Genomic DNA, 17,720 nt, shown 5'->3' with positions numbered 1-17,720 from the left:
CCATTATTTTACAGTGTGGTGTATAATTGCGTAGTCGAACATTTTCAAGAATAAGAGATCAAATAGGAAGTCTAAGCAAATGCTCAATTACAATTCATCGATTTGCTTGTTGCTTAACTTCTTCCGTGCGTTTCGAAATTTCAACGATAACGTTTAAAATAAAACAATAAATAGTGCGACAATAAATTTTTCGTTTAAAATTCTTAAAAAATTGTAAGAAGAAATCGTCATTTCAAATCAATAAAGATTCAAGAATGACGAGACACATAATAATGAAAGCTCGAGAAATGATATGTTAACAAAGTATAAGTTTTATTTTGATGTTTAAAACGGTAAGTGTGCAGTTGGCATTAAAAAGGCGAAGTTAAAATTTCTCTTCGTGATTTTCAATATTCATTTGAAAATAATTAAAAGAGCTTTTTATTTATATAATTTTCAGTAACACATACAATTGGAGCGATTTGAGTTAACTCAAGCCAATAATTTCAATACAATAAATAAATATTTATCATATGTATAAAAGTAATGGGCAAAATATCAATAATAGTGCAAATAATATAAAAATACATTAAATTAATGTATATTTATAATAACAATATAATTTTCCAATATAAGCATAAAAGTAAATCACTGTAATTTCAATTATATTTTAAATACCATTTTGCGAAAATGATTTAAAATATCAATCTCTTTGATGCCAACTATGCGTACACTTACGGACGGAAAAGTTATGCAATTTTTTTTCTTAATGAACTGTGGAACGTGTCAAAGTCGCAAAGACGATCTCAAGGATTTGACGCGTACCGAAATTCATCAAAAACAAAAATATTGCAACCATCTAATCTATATAACCGTATAGGTAGATGGTGCATTTTTTCGCGTTAAAATTCCATACAAGCTAGCAAATTATGAGAAACATTGAGCACACTACTAGCTCGGATGTAGCGCAAAAGAATGTATCATGTACGTAAACCTACTTAAATTAATCGAATGTCTTTAATATCTTTTATAGCTGTTCGATAAATAAATAAACCATTTTTGCGCTCACAATTCTGGCTACAACATCGCTGTAAGTCACTGACTGTTAATAGTGATCCTTCTATTATTCGTTCCAAATTAAAAAATTTACACTCAGATCTTCTCAAGTTCATATTTCTAAAAAATTGAGATTTACAATTTTTGCACCACGGAGATTCAAATCGCTGTCTAGAGAATTCCATCGAATTTCGAGAGATTCATCCTTTGATAGTATAGATTTAAAAAATTAGTTTTTTAAGATAGGTTGTACACAAGAAATTTCTTCAATTGCCCTGACAAAAAAAAACAAACATGTTTATTATTTGAGAAATATATAACATATAATCACCGAATATAAATAATATATAAATATATATATTATATAATATAGATATGGAAACATAAATAAATATTGTGACGATTATACGAACGAGTTAAATAATCAATGTAAAGAACGGACGGGCGGGATTACGTTTATACCAAGTAACGTGCCGTAACTTGAGTTTGATCAAATCTAACTCCAGATAAAAAGACAACGCGTTATCGCGAAGAAAATACCGAAATAAATAATATGTACACGCGCAATTTTGTGTACGCGAGGTAAAACACTGACATTCTTTTGGATTTTGATTCGATTATTCGATATCTCTTAGATTCATTCAAATAAACGTTCGAAACATAGTAAAGATAGTAATTCGCGCCATAGCAAAATCGTCCGCATGAAGCTACGAGTGAGAATTAGCAGCAACGTTGAGCTAGTTCGCATACAGTGCGTTTTTCGTTAGAGAAAAGTAGCTGGAATGTGTGCCGTGTATGTGAACGACGATCCAGACATAATGGACATCATCATCGGTCAATGCAGAGTCTTCTTTCGTCTTATCATTCGCACATTCGGATTACAGTCTAATAGTAGTTCTCGTCAATGAACGCGTTCTCCTTACTTCGCGCGAAAGGCGTATTTCCAGTCCTGCAACAGAATGAAAACAAGTTTTTAAGTCTAACTATCTCAAAAATAGGAAAAACCTCGTGTCTTCAATAACTTTTAGATAATACAGTGCTAAAGATTAAATAATATATAGAAATATAATAACTTAAGAAAGTTTTGAATGTATGTAGTAAATAAGTCGATAAAAAAAAGGAATAATAAATTGTTATGACCATTGACCTCAAATATAATATACTTAATTAAATCAATGCATAAAAGTATTTTAACAGTTCTGAGCGACATATTAAGTAAATAAATGGAAATTTTCTACTCCTCCAGTTCCTATCATTCTGCTTTTTATAATATGCTGTTCTTCTGTAATACTTTTATAATTTGTAGATTAATATTAGCCTTAATTCTATTTTGATTGAAAACACAAGATATTTATAATTATAATATTTTATAAAATATTAATAATATTGCTGAAAGAAGCGCACAGTATTAAATTAACTAGTGTAGTATTTATATTTTGTCGTCATAGCAAGCACACAAAAATCGAGGAAACAATTATGATACACAAGTATTACATATTGCTCCGGCATGCTACACAATTCTACACAATAACAAATTTACACTTTACTCCTTCTGCAACTTTCTTGATTGTGTAGTTATTGATATATATTAGCATCCCCACTCTGTTCTATATTTATTATATTCGATAAAATTATTGCTATTACATTTATTTTTATCACTATTATCGCTACTGTGAATTTCACATCAAGAGCAATCATTAATTGTTGGAAAACAAGAATTAAAGAAGCAAATAAACATGAAGATGATACATTATAAAAGTTAAATAAAGATATATGACATTTATTCTCAATATAAAATAATCTGATTATTTAGAAGAACAGATTAATGTTATACAATAATAAATTTCTACGCATTATAAAAAATATATCTCTTTATGTAAAAGATGTATCACCTTTATCGACTTGCTGCTTCAACATTATCAACGAAAGATGTTTGTTCATTTAAATTATTTAAAAGAAATAGATTGACACATCTAAGAAATAAATAAAGTGACGGAAACAATCAAGGATAATCACAACCAGTTATATTCTGTGCACTAATAATGTAGAAACAAAAAACTTTACATATTTCTACGAAAAAAATACGCACCTTATCATGTATCCATTCATCGTCAGGAGTGATATATTTCCGCTACGTCATCGGCAGCCTCATCTTGTATTTTGGATTCCGCTCAATATATACTCAAGAATCAAAAGCGAAACAAAAACGACAACGCAAGTTGATCCAAAGAACGAACGGTATAGTTAAGCACAAGTTTTGCGTGCAGAGAAAATTAAATGCACAATATTCCATTCATTACCAACATATTACATTATACGTCCTATAAATTACAGCTTTTTTCACATGCCTTCCTAACGTTTCAGATCAAATGTATAAAATCCTTCTATTCTAAAATTAACAAATTAGGATCTGGCTTCTTTATTTTGGAACCTGTCCTTATAATCCCCAATCATTCTAATAAATTCTAATAAAACACTAGAATACATGGAAACTGTATCTTTAATTAAACAAGTGAAATATTGCGCGTTCTGCTTTTCATTCATTTTTTCACTTTATACGAGAAGATACAAAGAATATTCTATCACAAGAATTGGCAAACATGTACTCAAAAAATAGTTTAAAATAAAAATTTACAGTTTATAATGGGATAGCTGTTCCAAGATAAACGGGAACCTAGAATAAGTGGAGTTTACAGTATTGCAACTTGCTTTCAGTTGCAAAACTTCTTTTGCCTATATACACATATATATATATATATATATTTCTTAGAGGCAATTTAGTCTTAATTAATCTTAATTAATTTAAAACAAAATTATTAAAAGCGTTATTAAAAATTTAAAAATTACTATTTTTTATATATTCGTAGGTATTATTATCTCATAGCGTAACTATAATAAAAAGTCATAACAACTTCGAAATGTTGTACAATGGAGAAAAAATCAAGAACAAACTGGAGTCTGCGTTTGAAAATAATTTATTTATTATGTATTAAAGTCTCAAGGCACTACCTTCATCATTTTTAATCTATTAATTCAATCGAGATTAAAATAACCATTATTAATTTATATAACAAATTATTCTATCTAAAAAAGAATGTGTATGTATTAAGAGTGCTGATGTCGCTTCGTAGAATATATAAAACTCATATCTATTGTTCAATCGAAATCACACATACTCTTGGTATCTCGCAACGCAGAAATCAACAAGAGAAACATTATTTCTTTTTTTACATGCACCGTTGAGATCTTATAAGAGATATCGCCCACGTCATTTTTTGCCTCCGTTAAATACATTTCAAGTATAATTCAAATATATTTTGAATATATTTTATGGATTGCAACTTGACGTTCTTCCTCTAACGAAGTTTTCAAGTACGTTCAATACATCTCTATGTCTGAATTATATTTGAAATCTATTTTTCTCTATACAATTGTGTAAATATATCTATCGCTGTAAATAAAATATATCTTCAAGACATCTTATCTTATATCTTCAAGATATTATACATGTTCAACAATCGAAATTGCTGCAATATACCGTATAAAGCGTATAAATTGTGATCAAAATACCGCTAAAAGCCACGTGGAATTTTAAAAATCAATTTGGTTATAACGCAAAGTATCCGAGAAAGTATGTTCTATGCTATCATAAATATTTATCAATATATGGGATATACATATCACTGCATTGCAAATTTGGAGAAATTCTTTATAAAGCAAAGTTAAATAAAAATTGAAATACATAAATATTTTTCGATGTATTCCAATTTTTAATTTAATTTAAAACATTGGAATATATTTTCCGATAAAGTTCAATGAATTTTATTCCGATTTTTAATTCAATTTATATCTTAATAAATACATATATTATACATATATATAAATGTAATGATGAATTGAATAAAAATCGGAATATTTTTCATAATTATTATTAAATTCTTAACAACATTTTTTTACATAAATAACCTTTGCCTATTTACTCGAGGCCTTTTAATCATTAATATATCTCGTTTTTTTCGCATTGCTTTGCGAATCTATACTGCACTATATAGTTAAGCAAAGTTACTAATTGCATGATAATACTACTTTTAAATAACGTGTGCGTAATTGTATCAAATTTTGCGGCGAGAAAGAAAAAAAAACAGATATATATTTGAAAAAGAAAAAATTTTAGGTCAAACTCTATAATGCGTGACAAGTAAAAAAATATAATCACGTTTTTTATTGTTGCCTATCAAAATTTTTTTATATTTCTGAGATTTAATCAATTCCTAATTGCATTTCTTTCTTTATTTTAGTTAAAAGCAACGTGTCGAATACGCGTTTGATTGTTGCAATCTCTTTATATAAATTATGAATGTAAGACAATGACTGGACCTGCTATAAAATCTAAGTTAAAAAAAAAAACTATTAAACTTCATTGGTTATGCCACATTGACATGCTTACAACGTAAACATTTTAAAATGTTACATAATATTAAATTCATCAATACAAATAGTTTCAGATTTTTAATGAATAATCATAGTGAATATATATCTAATAGAATGTAAAATGCTACTCCAATAGAGTGGAAAAATGCTATTCCAAAATTGGAAGACATTCAATGTCGTATTCCAAAGTAATTTAGAGTAATAAACACAAAAAATTCGATATAATCTATTATTCCTAGAATATCTCTTAACATTATACAAAAAATATTAGTACATTTTAATAATATCAGTTTATAATTCTTAATATTCTTTGTAGTTTAAAATATTCAAAATACTGAAATTTTCAAATAACATTAAATTTCGTATGTTTTCGACATACTGTATTTATAATAGATATTATTACGCCCGCGCCGAGACGCCCGATAGAAGAAGTCGCGAGTCGTCCCCTTGAGTTGATTGAATAACAACGCCATGAAGATTGGAAGTGGAGACTTTAAACCGAACGAACGTGTCAAAGTGACCAATCTGTACTTCACTGAATAAAACAGTTCTTTTCCGCTAGCTTGTCTCCTTTTACTTCCACGAGTTCGGAAGTGCGCGAACGCGAGTGAGTCCCGGGCGTAACAATATGATAGATGAAATGGTCCAGTTATTTCTTACATTTACGGTATGTGTGAGTAAGCATTTATCTGGAAAGTTAGTCTCATGTAAATGCAATTTATACAAGGTGTTCCAATTGAAACGGCGATTACACCCTGTATGTGACTATATATAATACTAAAACACGTAAAAAAGTTTTCGATTTGCATATGACATCAACGAATAAAGAGAAATGCCACATTAAACATCACCATCATTCATCTTTTTTGTCCTCTAAAAAAGTTAATAAACATTTCTGTTCATCTCAGGAAACGACGGCACAAGTAGCCTTACAAAGTGTGCAATAAAATGTGTGTCGAATACAGCTGTCAACATAAACTATTTAAGATGAATAAAATTCTTAAAATAAAAATGTCGACGTTATAATCAATTATTTGAGGAGAATTCCGCAAATAATTCTATACTGGATGATTCATTTGAAAGGTTCCATTTATACTAGGCGTCACGTTTTATCACATGATAGTTAGATGCGCTCTATTCGGAGCATATTCAGAACATACGCATTGTGCCTAGATATGCATCGTGTTTTTATGACATCCTATGAATTGACATTCTTTCACTCATATATTTGATTTCATTTTTATATATTCTCTTAAGGCTCCTGGGCTCTTTCCCGACATCTCGTGAGATATGACGTCAGAAACGAGAAATGTTGAGAATTGACACGTTGAGAATTCTTGCATGGCATTTCCAAATAAAAAGATATTTGCATAAAATAACACTTCAGATCACTTCAGCGCATTTTGAAAATACTCCGAGTTTAAGTTAAGTCTACCCCTTTCCCTTGACAGTTAATAAACAGCCGCAAAATGAATGTAATACGAAATCTAATCATGCGCCTGCATCGTATCACATTCCTTTTACGGATATGTTGAGATGTTTAATAACTGTCAAGGGAAAGGGATGTAACTCGGAGTATTTTTGAAAATGTGCTGAAGTGATCTGTAGTGTTATTTTAAGCAAATATCTTTTTATTTGGAAATATCATGCAAGAATTTTCAACGTGTCACTTCTCGCTTCTGACGTCACATTCCAACATGACCGCGACGAGTACCCAGGAGCCTTAATATGTATAAAAAATAACTCTATAAGCCATCTCATATAATTTAATAATTATCCTAAAATAATTGTGAGTTTATTGAAGTCAAAATAAATCCTGTTAATACTTTATCTTAATATTTTTAATTTTAACATTCTATTTCAAATCTGATCAATTAATTTTAATATTTTAATAGTTTCTATTTTATGACATCAAAAGATATTCAGAAATCAATCGATTGATATGAATCCTTTATAGATATATTAAATGTGAAAGATAAAATAAAAGAGTATATTTTGAAGTTCTCGCTTGCTTTAGAAGTACATCTACCTATATAGTGACGTTTAAAAAATCATCGACGGATGACGAATGAGAGCACGATAAAATAAAGCTGTTCTCTTTAGCTGCAGTACGATAAATTTTACATTTAAGATAAGTGTTACAAGAAAGCATTAGAGAGTGAAAGAGAGTAAATAAAAACTGTTAAAAAAAAATACAGAATACGCAGCTGAAGAGAACGGTGACGATGTGATAAGGCGGAATAGAAGCTAACGAGAAACAGAAAACGGAATCCGCCCGGCCTATGTAGTAGACGACGAATTAATGCCAAAAGCTTGAAAGATCTTGCTTTTAAACCCGGGTTTGTTAGGACTAGCGTCATGTTGGTGCTGGCCACTGCTCGCCGCTGACTGTCCTTCGTGTAGCGCCCTTTGCACCAGTGGCAACGAACTGTTCGCCTGCGTTCGATTGCGTTCGTATGCGTGCGTGTGCGGTCGCCGATGAGATTCGGTCAGATCAGGTTGTGCCGGACGTGACGGACGACGGGACGAAACGAAAAAAAGAACAAAAAGAAAGAAGAAAAGGATAGTAGACGGCTATAAGTGTTTGTGTCAACTACTGCATGACATGCGAAAGTGCATACGGCTAATTTATACGTCGAAATGACAAACAGCAGAGAGAAAGAAACTCACCTCTTCGTGACTTTGTTCATGTTCGCTATTAGCCAGACTGGACCGCGAGCCACGTCTGGTGGAGCTCTTTTCGTCGCCCAGCAGCTGTGCTACTCGTGCCTTGTTCACCAATTCTAACGCCTGCAAAAAAAATAAAAGCAAATGGTTATACTATGAATGCATATTATGAATCCACTAATTCCATCAAATTTTAATTTCTGTCGATATTACTTTTTACTGCATACATATACATACAGTATATTATTAATTTTAATTTGCAAAGTTTGATCATTTAATTTTAATACTTGATAATCTAACCATTTAAAATTATTTAACATGTTGACTGTCAACGCTTCAAGCAATAAACTTATTCTTAGACTAATAAAGAAGTTTTTCACAATCACAGGTTTCTTTACTTTATAATTATTAATTGTTAAAATATTGTTTGTACATAGATTATACACGTGTAACATAAAGAAAAAAATTTTGTCACGACCATGTGTGTATTAATTATATATCGCTATTACACATGGCAGTATGTAACATTATGTTAACGTGAATTAAAATTAGAATAAAAAATTAATAAGAAAAAAGGATATTTTAAACGCAGATGAAAAAATTAACTTTATGTAATTTTGCAATGTGCAAAGATCATGCAAGATTCCAGAATCGTGCTAAGCTTTTACTCACTAAACCCACTTGTTGTGCGTGCTGCGTGTGCGTGAAATGCAAGAAACCTCGTTAGTTGTATTATTTGCAATTATACATACGTATTATTTTAACAAAAAAATTAATACAAACGTTATCTACCTCTCTTCGAGATCTCATGGCGCAATCTTCGAGCGTCTCCGCGGCCTCGTATTTACCTTGTCTTCGATAAAGGGCGCCGAGATTTTTTAAGGTAGTAGTGACAGTGGGGGAATCCACTTTCGCGGCCTTGTGCCAACCGCCATACTCGCCATATGGTGTGTTCTCCTTGTTCCTGTGCTTATTCTCCTCCCTCTCTTCAGCCACCTAAAACAGAAATCATAAGATCGGTCAGAAAACAATTAAATTTTCAAGAATTTCATCAAAAATTCAAAAAAGTTAAATTAATACAAATTTAGTTTCCTCAACAATAATGTTCTAATGTAGAGCAAATTTTAATATAAAATACCAAAGAAATTTTGTGACAGTGAGTCACTGCCATATCTTATATAACTTTCACATTAATGTATATATGTGTGTAAAAATACGAAAGTTGAAATAATAAATTAATAGTAACCATCAGTCATCACTTTTCCGTTGTGTAACGGAATTAGTTGTGTAATGCTCACACAGAGAGAAGTTTTATTGTTAATCTATAAGTTTTGCAGTTAACTTAAGTTTTTTTCATGGATCAATCTTTTAGAAGATATGTGGTAAAGTAGATTATAAGTTACATTGCATTGTTCTAAAAAAAAAATTTTTGAAGAATTGCAGTAAATAAATCATAAGTCGTGAATCATGTTCTTTTTTTAAATATAATTCTGGAATCTTTTAACTATTACTAAGTGTCCTCTGAAAAAATTTCCAAAAATTAAATACTTGTTCGCAGCTTTGAAAACATTGCAATTGCATTGTACTAGTGATTCAATATTTTCGTACCTGCCAAATCGGCTTGTTGTCACCATCGATGGCACCAAATTCTCTCTCATGCGCTCTAGTAAGCACCTGTTTGTATAGCACCTCGGCATCCTTGTACTTTCCTTGCTTCAAGTAACAAGATGCCAGATTGTTTTTCGTTTTAGCGACGTTTGGATCGTCCGGGCCTAGTTTAGCCTCATAGATCTCGAGTGCACGTTGATAGTAACGCTCCACCTCCTCGTATTTACCCTGATTCTGGCACAACAGTGCCAGATTATTCAGTTGCTTCGCCACATCCGGATGATCACGACCTAGTACCTTCTCGCGAATCTCCAGTGCTCGTTTGCATAGGGGTTCAGCCTCCTTATACTTCCCTCGTTTTCCATATAGCACCGCAAGATTGTTCAACGTCGCCGCTACCGCGGGGTGATTTTCACCCAACGTTTTCTCTCGAATCGCTAGAGCGTCGTTCAGAAGGTTTGCGGCTTCTTTATATTTGTTCTGGTCTCGGTATACAAGAGCAAGTATGTTGAGCATTGTTGCCACGTCCGGATGATCATGACCAGAAGTTTTCTCCAGATCTTCCAAAGCTTGTTTACACAGGGGAACGGCCACTTCGTAGCGACCTTGACTCGCATACTGGATCACCAAGTTGTGCAGGGTACGCAGACGTGCCGGTATCTCATAGCCGGCATTCACTTGCTGAGCAAACTGCGACGGTGGAGTTGGAGATATAGCTGAAAAACACAATAAAAATCTTTATTAAAGAAATAGCCACGTAATACTTATGAAGTTCTAAATTATTTTGCACTTAATCCGTTTAAATTAGTTTAAAAGTCATAATTATAAAAAATTTTAATTAAACCACAATTCTTCTTATTATAATATTCGTTGAATAATTTTCTATTTATTATTAAATAATATTATTTGCTCCTATCTTTTATATAGTGTTAATTTTTTTACAAATAATTATGTTTATAAAATTTTCAGTATTAGAAATTTTGCTATTGCGATAATTCAAAGATAGAAAGGTAGAAATACATTTGCTATTGCGATCGTCCGCATCATCATCAGGAAAGAGATCCACCACAGGATCGTCTTTCGGTCGATCCTTAGCATTTTCATCTTCTGTTGATGGATCCGGATCGTATTGTCGCATACTGGCCATGAAGTCTAAATGTCTCTTCTCTTCCTCCAATTGAGCAACCTGCGAAATACACAATTGAAAATGTGATAAATTTGCTGACTATAGAATAACAAGCAATTTGTTGTAATAAAGAAAATTATTAATAAAATGGGGCCTCTTCGCAATTGCTAACATTTTCACAATTACTGCTGAAAATTTGATCTGTGAACAAAGATCTGTCAAAAATTTTAAGTCTTTACTTAAACTAGAATGAGTGATCTATTGTTCTGGCTGTCGCCGAGAGAGAGAAAGAGAAAGACTTTTGAGCGTATTTTTCTCTCTTTCTAGTACTACCAGAATGGCCAATCGCATCTAAGTGACGTGCTTTTTATACGATTGACCAATACATCTGCTTTACAGCAAATTCGACCGAACATGATTACAGCACAATGCATTCAATGCAGGACGAAAAACTCCACCACTCGTTAATTTCGCAAAACGTTAGCGTGAGCGAGAGCCACACGTTTCGCTCGACCGAATGGCCAAAGTCACAGTTGTTGCAGCGTTTGAATTCGGAATACTTTGGTCACACTCCGAATCAATAGTGAGGCTGACGAGAGCGGAACGGTCTGATTTGAAGATATCGAATCGTCCGGTCACTTCACTCCCTTTAGCTTCGCAATCACAATCACGCAAATAATTTCGCCTCATTGAACTACTTTCTCGCGCAAGAGTTCTCAAGGAAGAGACAAAGGCTGCCCCGCTTTCGATTGTTAATCAATCGCCCGAAAAATCCAATCGGGGGAGGGGAGAAGAGTTTGCACGATACACCAATTGGTGCAAGATATAAATATGCTAAAATACGCAAGATTGTATAGATAATAACGATAAGAAGAAAATTAATAAATTCGGTTTTAACTGCTTATGAGAAACAAAAGGGGGAAAAAAACAAAATAAAAATAAAATAAAACAAAATATTCAGTAAACTTTAACACTACTAATTTATTTATAAAAAATAAAATTGAAGTACAATCGACATGTACTTATAAAAAATTCTTGAAATCTCGGTTTAAATTATTTCTGTACCTATATGTACTACATAAAATTATTACATTACGATTAAACAGGTGGTATTAAGTACTTACGGCTTGCTCACTCGCTTGCAACTTTTGTTGTGTGTTGGCCAGCTCGTCCCTGAGCCAGGCGTTCTCCTGGCACAACCTCTTCACCTGTGTTCTCAGTTTCTGCTTTTCCGCCTCCACCATCTGCAGATGACTCGCCAGCGCCTGCATCACCTGCGCCTCGCCTAGGCCCAGGTCGATCATCTCAATGATTTTAGATAGTAGACTAGCCTTGTCCCGAGCGGCTGGCGCGTCCTGAGACTGCAGGCCCTGTAGCAGACCCCCATGTTCCACTCGAAGAGCTTCCAGACCCTGAGCAACCGTTCGTGCTCCAGCCACGATCTCCTCCTGCGTCATCGCCGTCATTCTGCCTATGTTCTCAATTTTTTTACTGTAAACAGAAAGAAAGGAGAACAAATTATATTTGCAGAACAAAAATATTTCTTCCCACTTTTCCTTCAAAGTGTATAAACGTTCTGTTGAAAAATAAAAATAAATTCTTATATTTATAAAGTAAATAGCAGTTAATTTCTAAAATAGAACGCCGATAAAATATTTCACCTCACGCGTATCTGTGGATACTTTATAATAAAACATCAAAAACTCATATACCATTGTTATATATTTTTGTAACATGGCCGACGAGCGCCAAGGCGCTTCCGGCGCAGAGAAGGAAGTCGAAGGCCGAAGGTGCGGGGTCTCAGAGATCCCGAAGACAAAGAGAACCGTTATAACTTGAGAACGCGATCGACACTCGATCGGGGAGAGTCGCGAGCGAAACGAAAGACGAGGACGAAGAGAGAGGACTTACCCCATGTCTTCGGAGCCGCGTTGAAGCTGTCTACGTGCTGGTCTAACGCGCGGTATACCATCGGCTCAATATTTCGACGCCGGCGCATCGTGGTACCGCGGCGCTCTCGCGATTCCGACAGAATCGGATACATATTGTACAGAGCGATTTACGAAAATATATCTCAATATATTATCCTCCCTTATTAACTGTCATTAAAAAAGCTTTTATTTTTCTGAATTTTATTTTAAAATTTATTTAATTGTAAAGTAAATCAACAAAGAATATTATAAAATAAAATAAAAAAATTGAGGAAAATAAGTGTTACAATCAGTTGAACAATTCAAAAAAGATAGATGTATGAATTGTATTATAACATACTTTGTGTACTTACAACTTACAATATCAATGCAATAACATTTCGACTTTTTCTCTTTTTTAACTTACAAATAGAATAATTTTTGTCGAAGCTTCTAACTCATGAGCAGTATAGTATTGTGCCAATATATCATTATAAAACTTGGAAAAAAAACATTTAAAATTTTATAAAAACAATACCGGAAAGAGAGAAAAAAGAATTAAATGTGTAAAAACAATTAAATGTTAAATAAAGAATTAAATGTATACAATTAAATACATTCAAATCTCCTCGAAAATTGAATGCCGAGATTCATATCTCGCCCTGTAGTATCAAGATTTGAAATATTTCAATGTATTGATTATAATATTAAGGTTCAATCTAAAAATTCACTACCTCAATCGTTAGGATTTGATGTTGGAATTTTCTATTCAAGATCTCTTTTTAATTAAAAAAATTGAATTCTTATGTTACATATAGCATCTTTTTGTGAATCGGCCTGTAGAGGTGTAACGCGACTAAAAATTCGATGGTGAAGAGGGAACGATCGCGTCGCCGCCACGTAATCGATACCGGCCGAGAGAGACCGCTTTCCTCTAAAGATCAATTGTGAAATATTCCACTACAATCGATATTACACATATGTACGATGTACTGTACGTCATTCAAACAATAATTTCGAATTTGGTACCAATCTATCACTGTAAGACTACATAACTAACTAGTATTATTTTCCAATTATGCAATACCTCTATAGCTTCAATCGACATTCTGTCCTGATTTATTGGCCTATCCCGTTTCGAGAACTGTCTCAATGCATCCATTATAAAATAATAGTTGAGAAGCATCTTGATCGAACACCTAGACTGACCGGCAGAAATGCTTGGACATTTCGATACCTATATGTATTATGTCCAGGCATTCCTGCCGGTAAAGTGTGCCGGTACATCTATTCGAATGATGATAGCCGTATCTTTATAGGTGTCCTAGACGTTCGATCGAGGTTGAATTTTCAGGCACTCGTAAACCTTGACCTCCTCCAACAACCTGAGGTCAGTACTGTGGACAGACCTGACGATCTCACGACAAGAACATTTGTCCGATCCCGGGACTTCCGTTATTCAACCAGTTACGACCAGCGACGACCTTAACCGCTCGAAGTGGCGATAATAAAAGACAGAAACCAATCTACGTGATCCGCCTTGTATGAATTTGTACCTCTGGATTATTTGGTCGACCGATGTATAAACCATTATGCAACTTGAAATATATATGAAAGGAGTTATCGTGATTCGAAACCTTAGAACGACTCTGAAAAACATTCTATGATAAATTTTGCAGGATAAAATAATAGGGAATCGAAAGTCGAAAGCCACGAAAAGCGAATAAAATTATTTATCTGTACACACGATCGTTTTCTTTATATCTGCTATACATTATGTGTTCTGTGAACTGCTTTCCGCTATCTACATGCTCATAATATATTCATAGAACGTTTACCCTCTTTTATTACTATAAATAAAAAATAAATAAAGAAAAATTACACATGGTTTAAATCAATGTACGACTATTTCTAATTTTAACAATTAATTGGCTAAGTAATAAGTAATTGTCTAATAAGGACTGACAAAAAAATGCAAAAATGGATATTTCTAATTTCTTTTTTATTTAAAGAATTATATCTTTTATCACAAATCTGCGATAAAATTTCAACCGGGGAAAATTAACGAACTATTAAAAAAATAAGCAATCTACAAATGTATAGAAATATATCTCAGAGGTTATCGGAAATTATAGAATAAAGATAAAAAGATCACTAGGAAAAAAAGAAATAACGTGATAGGATAGAGAACTAAGTTTATAGAGAATGTAGACAAACATAGAAAGAAGTGTGTGTTGAGAATGAGTATGAAAGGTTGAAAGATGTTAGATAAAATTCTAAGGCAAGTCCAATTTTAAGCATCAGATTAGATTCAGTATATACAGAAATATATAGTGTATATGTATAAAAATAACTGTATACAACTCTTTCTAATATATTTTAGTCCAGACGATTATATCAAAGATTTCAGAATAGAATTGTAAATTCTATTTATAATTGTATACATCGTGTATATATTTTGATGTATGTACAAAACAAAACTCGCTCGAGATTAATCTAATGTGTAATTGATGCCTATTACACTAATAAAATACTCATTAAACTTCTTTTGTTCTATTAATGCAGTACCATAGAGAAAAAAATTTCTTTTTCCACAATTATTTTTATTAACCTAATATATTCTTAGGCTAATCTGTAATAATAATCTATCTTACTACTCTTCAAATAAATTTATCGTTCGGATCATCGAAATGGCGATCTTTATTTCATACGAGGGAAGAAGTGAGATATCAAAGCTACGGCAACATTACGTGTTTATGTTAACACGCAATAGACCGTGAGAAACTCGATAATGAAGTATAGTAACACTCATTACGAGTAAAATAAGTTTTTTTTTTACTTACCAGAAGTATTATCACATAAAAATAATCAATAATAAAAATGATAAAAGAAAGCTTTACTGATCAAAATTAAAGTTAGATCTATTTCTTTTTTGTATAACATTTCAATCTCTTATCTTTTCTCTTATTTTTTTGCACAAATTTCAATTTTTCAAATAATTTGAAACACTTTTGTATATTTAGTAATAGATTGTAATCATTAATATTAATAAGTATTAATATAAATCTTCAACAAGAGATAGGATTAAATAAACTACAGTTAACACGAGTCGATTTTTTCAGCAATACCATAGTTAGTCAATTTAATATACGATAGTCTAGATGTCTAGAAGATCACGATAGAATCTATATATATAGATTCATTAATATTGCTAAGAACACAATTTGAACACAATCGATATTTCTAGAAGAAATATAATTTAATAAATCCGACACAAGATTTTAATCAAAACCTTCACAAAAACTTCACTTACCTATATATTTGTAACAGAATTAACTCGTCACAAAACAACATTGATTAACTATCATTAACATAACTTTCTAATCTTCAAAAAAAAAAGCTAGAGGCTCAGATAAACCATAATCAGCATCAATTAACATATTTCTGGAGAACCAAATTATTTTATCAAAAATACAACTACATACAATAAATTAAAACTCGAGATATAGCGCCAAAGCAAAATACATCATCAGTAAAAAAATTTATATAATATTGATCGACGTGTTAATCTTTATAAGGTTTAAAGATTAGATAAACGGTATAATAGGTGCGTGGTGTGTGCGTACGCGCTGATATTAACAAGAATCTTTTTAGAACATCAAAACATCAGTTTTCAAAGATGTTCCCGGAAATTTCATATCACCACCGCGCTCCATACATATCGCAGATGAGCACGATAACGTCGCGGCGCCATGAGAACCGCCGATCGATGCTCATGCAGCACCGAGGACAGTTGGAGTAATTTCTAAGTCTGCTGCTACGTAGCAATCGGATATGAATGATCCTTATCATTGAACTTAACAAAGTTGAGCCTAATCTTGAAGAGCATCGACAGCTTTCGTTACTCTCGTTGAACCTGATGCCTGCTATTTCCCGCTGAAGCTATTCTCCAGAGTCATGATCACTATAGCCATTTTGCCAATCCCATATTAGCGTTATCAATAAGTTTGTTTGTTTCCGCTAGACCTCGAAAGAACGTAGAAAATAGGGATAAAGCGTAAGTAATGCCGTTAAAACGAACAAACGTATAACTTACGACATGGTTTAATGAATTGTTTACACCGGGTGTGGGCAAGATCCAATAAAGAAATTATTGTGGGCTTGTAAGAGTAATGTTCTCTCTCTTCAAGATACACTTCGTCATTTCACAGCACAATCGCAATACTGCGAATATGAGCCACTTTGTCACTCTCACGGAGAAATTATGGGAAAATTGTTCACGAAAATTGGTGTAAAAAGGAGAGAGAAAGAAGGGCAGAATTATGGATTTTTTATAGGTCTACTCACATTCTATAAGCATTGAGCGTTTTTGACATATCCGTCCTACCCATCGGTAACGGTGGACTCTGCCGGTTCTACCACTTTACACCATATATGTATCTATGTACACAGTGATTCTTCCTTCTTCCGTTGGACGTATTTCCACGATACAAAAAAGTCATCTAGTTATCGTCGGTACAAAAATATAGATTGTATACAAATACGCGCAAATATGTACATAAGTATGCGTGTGTATATGGGGGAGGGGGATGGTATATGTACACCGTGTGTACAGTTTCGATCGCTACGGTGACCGTACCGCGCGGGATCGCGTTTAGCCTCTCACTGAAGACCTCCACCCCCGTGGCGAGAGCCCATCCCTACCCCGAGAAAGGTGCAGAGCGTCAGCGGGGATGGAAAATGTATAACGCTTGCGCCATAACGTTCTTCCGTATAGGGTATACCCGCCGGCTTACATAAAGGGGAGTGCACAAATCGCATCCCCTGTAAGGCTGCAGCTGCAGGGATGCTAGAGGTGCATCAGGCGTTATATTCGTGTACTTACACGGAAAAAATTTTATGTTAAATTTTACTATGCTGCCGCACCAACTGCGGACCATCAA

At 33.0% G+C, this 17,720-nt stretch overlaps 1 protein-coding gene across 7 annotated transcripts in view; it reads right to left on the bottom strand.

Moving 5' to 3' along the window:
* Positions 1-1,394: 1,394 nt before the first annotated feature.
* LOC112463838 (kinesin light chain) overlaps positions 1,395-17,720 on the bottom strand; it is a 19,790-nt gene continuing 3,464 nt past the window's right edge. Inside the window, exons 1-8 of one of the 7 annotated variants that reach the window (XM_025030452.1) lie at positions 17,125-17,434; positions 11,992-12,358; positions 10,762-10,927; positions 9,742-10,457; positions 8,926-9,129; positions 8,806-8,826; positions 8,137-8,256; positions 1,395-1,984 (exon numbers count right to left, since the gene is read on the bottom strand). In XM_025030452.1, coding sequence (XP_024886220.1) covers positions 1,955-1,984; positions 8,137-8,256; positions 8,806-8,826; positions 8,926-9,129; positions 9,742-10,457; positions 10,762-10,927; positions 11,992-12,358; positions 17,125-17,168 — 1,668 coding nt within the window. In that variant the 5' untranslated portion in view covers positions 17,169-17,434 and the 3' untranslated portion in view covers positions 1,395-1,954. Of the gene's footprint in view, positions 1,985-4,922; positions 7,903-8,136; positions 8,257-8,805; positions 8,827-8,925; positions 9,130-9,741; positions 10,458-10,761; positions 10,928-11,991; positions 12,359-12,579; positions 12,743-12,778; positions 12,872-17,124; positions 17,437-17,720 lie in introns of those variants that run through there. The other 6 variants (XM_025030447.1, XM_025030446.1, XM_025030449.1 and 3 more) reach the window with 6 other exon arrangements.

This window comes from Temnothorax curvispinosus, unplaced genomic scaffold (genome assembly GCF_003070985.1).
Source record: "Temnothorax curvispinosus isolate PA1 unplaced genomic scaffold, ASM307098v1 QBEX01013717.1, whole genome shotgun sequence".
Classification (NCBI taxonomy): domain Eukaryota; kingdom Metazoa; phylum Arthropoda; class Insecta; order Hymenoptera; family Formicidae; genus Temnothorax; species Temnothorax curvispinosus.
This window is presented reverse-complemented; position numbering and strand designations above follow the sequence as displayed.